This window comes from Lolium rigidum, chromosome 4, assembly GCF_022539505.1.
Source record: "Lolium rigidum isolate FL_2022 chromosome 4, APGP_CSIRO_Lrig_0.1, whole genome shotgun sequence".
Lineage (NCBI taxonomy): Eukaryota > Viridiplantae > Streptophyta > Magnoliopsida > Poales > Poaceae > Lolium > Lolium rigidum.
Genome location: NC_061511.1, coordinates 149,244,029 through 149,250,604, shown reverse-complemented (window position 1 = coordinate 149,250,604; position 6,576 = coordinate 149,244,029). Strand labels below are relative to the sequence as shown.

Genomic DNA, 6,576 nt, shown 5'->3' with positions numbered 1-6,576 from the left:
AAATATGTTTTGTTGGTAGAGGGAGCATACGCACCCGGGAGCCGAATTGAATTTCCGGTGATTAGCACCAAATGACAACCAAAGTAGGTTAGCTGGTGTACTCGGGGAGACAGGACCGAGCCGATATGCGAGCCGGGCCGATCCGCGGAAGTAGGGACGGACAGTGAGCGAGCCCTCCGTGTCGACGTCCGAGCCATCCATGGGCATTTTTGTCATTCAGCAGAGGCCAAGATCCTATAAATAAGCACCCACCCTTCCCAGTCCCCTCTTCGTCCGGGCCGTTGCTTGCTCTTGATTCTGCGAGAGGTTCCTGTTTCCTGGCGGAGAGGAGAAGTGGGGGGGAGAGGCCGAAGACCTCCGCCGCGTTTCCACTCCCTTGCCCCGCCCGCCTTCGAGCTGTTCTGGTACGTGTCCTCGCCTTCACCCCCCATTTACGTTGCTCCTGTGAGGTTTTCGCTTCAGATTTTGGGGGTGTTTCGACGCGGAGAGCGTGTGAGGAGGCGTTTTGATGCGATCTTGTCGGTCTAAAATCCCGAATTGGAGTCGATTTTGGCGCCTAGGTGCTGTTGCTGGCGGTTTTACCGCGAATTTATTGTGGTAGGTTCGGTAGGTGGGGGTTTCACTGTGTAGATCTGGTGTAACTGTGAAGGGGGCAGGTAGGTTTCTGGTCTGGTTTGCCTGCGGAGTTAAACGTGGTGGGTGCTTACTTGTGAGTTAGGTTTTGTTTGTATCTGACAATTTTATATAGGGGATTTTTACGACCCTTTTTGGATTCGTCCGTGGGTTGATGCCAGGTGGACTATCCAAATGTTTCAATTAGGGTCTGACCTGGAATTGTATTGGTCGTGGTGTGCGGGAGCAAACGGATTTAGTGGATCTTGTTTGTAATTTCAGAATTTAGAAGTCATACGAGTGTCCCAAGATTTATACTGTAGAAAATAGTGATGAAAATATTGTAGAAAATAGTGGTGAGAATGTTTGCAAATCTGTGATAAATCTTGCTTGCTACCTTAACTGTATTTATTAGATTAATTGGCTCGGAGTAAGAACTGTCACTGTGTGGGTCTGGATGCAAATGCGTCAAAACGAAATTCTGAAGCAAAATTCTTATTCTGGGTTGCAGAGACTCCGATCTCGGAAACCGAGAAAAAGGGGGTCTGCGAAGAGGTCTCTTGCGGCAGAACAATGGAGGTACTTGGCAAACCTGTGATTGCTGAGCCCAGCAACGTGATTTTCTTGTCCACTATTCTTAACACTGAAGGGCAAGTTCCCAGTCACAAGTGTGACAAGAGGTGCCAGAATGAGCACATCTTTGGCAACATGTACCGTTGCAAACTGACTGGGATGACGCACATCTGTGACAAAAACTGCAACCAGAGGATCCTCTATGACAACCACAACTCGCTCTGCCGAGTGAGTGGGCAGCTGTTCCCGCTCTCGCCACTCGAGCTGCAGGCCGTCAGGGGGATCCGGAGGAAGCATGAAGTTGACAGCCATGAAGGGTGCTCCTTTAAGCGCAGGCGTGGTGCACAGCTTCATCCTTCCCCTTTCGAGAGGTCCTACTCTGCCGTCTCTCCGATACCAAGCCAAGCTGGAGATGGCATGGACCTGAGCTAGAGCTGACGAGACTTCCATCCTTCCTTTCCCCGGCCACCTTACGCGGATCTTTCTACTCCATTTCCCCTTCTTCGACAGGATGGAACTATAAGAGTTTCCTTCTTTGTAGACTGATGAAGGGATATGAGAACTCCTTAGAGGGACAGAATAAATTTCTATGTAGTATTACTTCTGATTCATGGGACCTTGTTGTAATCGTAACTTCGATTGAACATCCTATTCTGAATTACGTAGTATTTTGAGATGATCATTTCCGAATACCGTTTAGATTATTTCACTTGTTTGCTCTAACTTTATATTATTTTAGGTCGCGACTCCTTTTCTTTGTTATGTTCTCTTATGGTTATTCACAATTATGTGATGTCATTTGAGTGCAGTCAAGCTGTGCAAATATGTTTGACACGGTCGATGATGTAATTTTATTGAAGATTACCTGATACTATTTCATGGGGCATGAACTTACTAACTGAATTTCCTTCATAGCTAGTGCTTTTCATGGCAGGTTGCTGATCAAGCCTGAGTTATTTATGGTTTGCTCTCATATAGCTTGATTTTTTCTGCTAAATGCTTTTCTTCTTTGCAGGTTATGCTTCTAACATTTATATTGCTTCATCCTGTTTTATTTTGTTTTGCTTCTTTACCCTGACCTTTTCTTCTGTTTTGTAGGGTCCTACAGGTGCTAACTTATCTATTTTTTTGGTGTTTATATACGTCCATTTGTTAAGTTTGTTTCATTTGTTTGAACGAGTGTTCACCTGTTTGTTTGTTTTATGTAGGTAACTGCTGGTTTGTTATTCTTTCAATCCATGGAAGGCAGGAGGCACTGAAGAAGGTCATGGAACCCTTTGCAGCTGAGGAGTAGGGTATCATCAGAACCCTTTGCAGCTGATGAGTAGCAAGGTATCAGGAGAGCCTTCTGCTGCAGTATGCTTTCCAGGTAATTGCTAGAGTGTGCTGGTCAGTTTATTTCGAAGATCCCAAAATTGGTTGCTGCTATCCTTACGACTAGCAGCCTTGTGCAGAACAAAATCAGCAGAAGAGAGGTTTGAAACTATTCAAACAAGAGCCAGCTTGAAGCTACTGAAACTTCATAACTCATATGGAAGCAGAGACTCCAGCAGCTACTTATTTTGAGCATCGCATTAGCCTCATCTGGTGCATCGTGTTGACCAAAAGTCAGCAGAAGAGAGGATCAAAACTATTCAAACAAGACCCAGGCTGAAGCTGTTGAAACTTCAAAACTCAATACTGAAGAAGAGCCTGCAGCAGCTACCGACTTTTGTCATCGGATTTGCTACTGCATTTGGATGAGTGCACTTGTCTACTTGAGTAGTAGTACCATTTGCCATTCGAAGCAAGCCCTCTGAAGATCTCGGAGAGATCTCATTGTCCCTAATCTGACAGGCTTGTTTACACCGCAAACTTGTATTGTCCGTGAACTTTGTTCATTCTAGAGCTTGGGCCATGGCTGTACATTGTAAGCAAGGCAATTATATCCAGAGTAAAGGGAAGTTTTGTTCTGTGTGAAGTTTGTTTTTTATACTCATCTTTAAATGCCTATGGTTCTCTCCTGTCTATGACTATGGTGTGTAGTGCTTAATGGAATGAGTTTGTTGAAGTGGTGGGTAATTACAGTGCCATTTGCACTTTATTGATTGATGTACTACACCAGTTCAAAGTTTTGATGTGAAATTCCAGTGAAAATTGTGTGTTCAGTTGTCCATCCGCCAGGCCTGTGACGGCCTGACGGGAGAACAAAAAAAAGTCTCTGGTAGCCGTCCGATCATAGACGAACGGCGACGGCAGCATGTGAGGAGGGGTATGCTGCATCTCTGGCCAACGGCAACACAAGCCGATGCGTGGCAGTGGAACTGACCAAGGACCTCCGCCCTTTCGTCCACAGAGAAAAAATGGCGCTCGCCGCCGCTCCCCTACGCCGGTTCCCGACCACTCCTCCTAGACCACCCCCGTCTCCACCTTTCCAGAGATATGCCCGCCTCCGGCCACCGCACTCGCGCCGCAGGTCCCCTCTACTCCTCGCCGCCACCGCCGCTGCCCCGCTCACCGCAGTACGAGACCGTCGGACCCCGACCCCCTCGTTACCTACACACACGACCTGACGGTCTGCTCTCTCGCAGGCGGACACGGAGGGGCGGAAGCACGAGCTCCTGCGGGCGGTGCAGGAGACGCAGCGCGGCTCCGCGGCCAGCTCCGACCAGCGCGCGGCCATCGAGGAGGCCATCGTACGGGACCCCCCCGCCCTAGCTCCTTCCCCCGACCGTGTTTACGCCTGCGCGCCGCGGCCGCTGCGGAACGGCAAGGGATTTCGATTTGATGTCTGCGTGCTGCTTAGGTGTGCGTGGAGGAGCTAGGCGCCGGGGAGGGGGCGCCGCTGGACCTGACGGCGCTCGACGGTACATGGAGGCTGTGCTACACGTCGGCGTCGGACGTGCTCATGCTGTTCGAGGCGGCCGACAAGCTTCCTCTCCTGCAGGTGCGACCTATACCTCAGTTTTATCTGAATTCATTTTTGGAACCCCATTCCACCTAGTAACAATCAGAGCAAACGCCAATTTGTCCTGCCTTAACCAGTTACGTACAGATGCACCTTAGCAATTTGGGCTTGCCTATCTGTTTGATACTGTGCAAAGTCTGTTAAATCCCGTTGTGTGCACTTTAACGTTCTATGGAAAACTGGCTCTATTACATGTCAACGATGAGTTGTTTTGTGAGACTTGAATTGACGGTACCGCAGTTGGTAGTTTACTAGTGTCCACAGATAGATGACCAGCTCGAGAAATTTTGGGAAGTTCTGAGATCCTTATGTTGGAGGTGGTGCTTCTGGGTATGTGCAGGTAGGGCAAATTTACCAGAAATTCGAGTGCAAGGACAGATCAGATGGTGGAGTCATCCGGAATGTTGTGCGGTGGAGCATTGAGAACTTGCTGGAGGTAAACTGTTACATGTTTTGTGTGTTGTGAGTGTTCATTCTGGGTGGTCAAACTTGCAAATATAGCAAAAGGATGGTACCCATGTTAACCTGTAGTTTCTATTAGTATGTAATGAAACCGCGAGAGGAAAGTAGTGCTTCTCTACATGTAGCATGTCTGTACCACTATCATCTTGATAGCAATTCATATCTACAAGTGACACTTAAGTACAGGCTTCAAGTCTTCAACTTATCATATGCATGAGTAGGGGGGCATTATAGCGAACCACATGGAAATATAGTATAATTTAGCTTTTTTTTTGTAGCAACTTGAGAATTCATAGCAATTTACTCATTTATTTCCCTATTCCAGAAATAGTTTATTTGTCCTTTACCAAACCATGTTATTTCTATATTATGCAAAGTCCACTGTAGTGATTTGTTGGCCTTTAAGAAACAATCTTTTAGTTTGATGTGTTTTGCATGATCTATTCTGCCTATGTGCACATCACTTTGAAGTACTGTTTATATTTAGGCTTTAACTCTCATTTGGTTTGAGTCTTTTATATTTGATTCTTTTAGTGGTCTCTATAGGAGCAAGAAGGTGCAACGCTGATGGTCTCTGCAAAATTCGATGTTCTGTCTAAACGCAACATATTTCTTCAGTTTGAGGAGGTAGTTTCCCACTCAAAAATATCTTTGTCTGCTTATTTGAGAAAGGATTGCAGTAAAATTGCTGCAGTAATGATAGGAAAGTAGGATGATTATGACAAGATGTTCTGGTGTGCAGTAGTAGGTTACTGGCATGAGGTATCTGCAGGCTGCAGCTAAGCAGCATTTACCAACGGCCAACGCAGTACCATTTAGTGGTTAGCATTCTGTATGATTCATTTCGCATCAAACATGACGAATATAACAAAGTGTAGTATCTCTGGCAAAATGTTATCATTATATTCTGATTTCTCTGCTCATGGATACAAGATGCTAGCGGTACTGATGTCCCTTTTTTTTTTCATGCACCATCTTATGCAAACCTTTCAGGAGAAAAGTTTGTGCTTATCATTCCATTGATCTTTTTTTTTTCTTTTCGAATGGATCTATTTCTTTATTTTCTTTTAGTACTGCTGTGTTTATGGTGTTATCATTTATGTAACAGGTTGCTGTAGAAAATATCAAGATTAGTGAGCAGCTGCAAGGACTAATAGCTCCTGCTATACTTCCTCGGTCATTTTTGAGTCTTCAGGTATGCCAGGATGTATGAATATAGCTATATTTTCCATTGTACATGACACTTTTTTGTTACAATCCTTTTTTCATTACTGACTTCCTCTGTAGTCCATATGTGTTGAAAATGTTATTGCTTTTGAGCTAGTTAGCAGACTGTAATAAGTAATATTGCTCACCCACGGTATATACAATGTTATTGCTTTTGTTATGTCCGAACAAGTAGTATTTTGGGTCAGCATTTCAGCCTCAAAATGTTTGTTGTAATTATGATTCATCAACCATCACCAAGTGTTTCATCACAATGAATCTGTTCATGCAGATACTGCAGTTCCTTAGAACTTTTCGAGCTCAAGTTCCTCTCAGTGGACCTGAAAGGTAGTTTTTCCAGTTTACTTTATTTCTTTTCTTGGTTCCTTTGTTTCGAAAGTTTCAGACTGAATTTGATGTCAGACGATCACCTGGGGGATTATACTACCTTTCTTACCTTGACCGTGATATGCTCCTGGGGCGTTCAGTTGGCGGTGGTGGAGTTTTTGTTTTCACAAGAGCCCAGCCTCTGCTATGAAATTTTCTAATTGTCAGCAGTGAGTCATATGAGGACATGAATCTTATAGTTGGGATTAACAACATACAGTAGGTATATGTAAACCTTTCAAGGCAACACTCAATGTGTCTTTATGTAATCTGATTATTATCCTTTTCTTCTTTAGGAGCAATCCGTGTCACCTTTTTCTTCTTTGGTGTTCAAAATAACTCTGTTATTCCTGGGATTGCCAAGTTAATAGCACTTGGTGTCTTTTTTT

At 44.8% G+C, this 6,576-nt stretch overlaps 2 protein-coding genes across 2 annotated transcripts; both read left to right on the top strand.

The window, feature by feature from the left end:
* The first annotated feature begins 291 nt into the window (after positions 1-291).
* Positions 292-1,867, top strand: LOC124705959. The gene is made up of 2 exons (XM_047237641.1): positions 292-404; positions 1,124-1,867. Exon 2 carries the CDS (start codon positions 1,186-1,188, stop codon positions 1,615-1,617), a length of 432 nt encoding a protein of 143 aa, XP_047093597.1. The 5' UTR covers positions 292-404; positions 1,124-1,185; the 3' UTR covers positions 1,618-1,867.
* Positions 1,868-3,483: 1,616 nt separating this feature from the next.
* Positions 3,484-6,576, top strand: LOC124708576 (probable plastid-lipid-associated protein 10, chloroplastic). Its single transcript, XM_047240253.1, has 8 exons — positions 3,484-3,686; positions 3,756-3,860; positions 3,971-4,111; positions 4,473-4,568; positions 5,141-5,221; positions 5,703-5,789; positions 6,093-6,148; positions 6,224-6,576. The coding sequence occupies exons 1-8, from the start codon at positions 3,528-3,530 to the stop codon at positions 6,336-6,338; spliced, it is 840 nt and encodes a 279-aa protein (XP_047096209.1). The 5' UTR covers positions 3,484-3,527; the 3' UTR covers positions 6,339-6,576.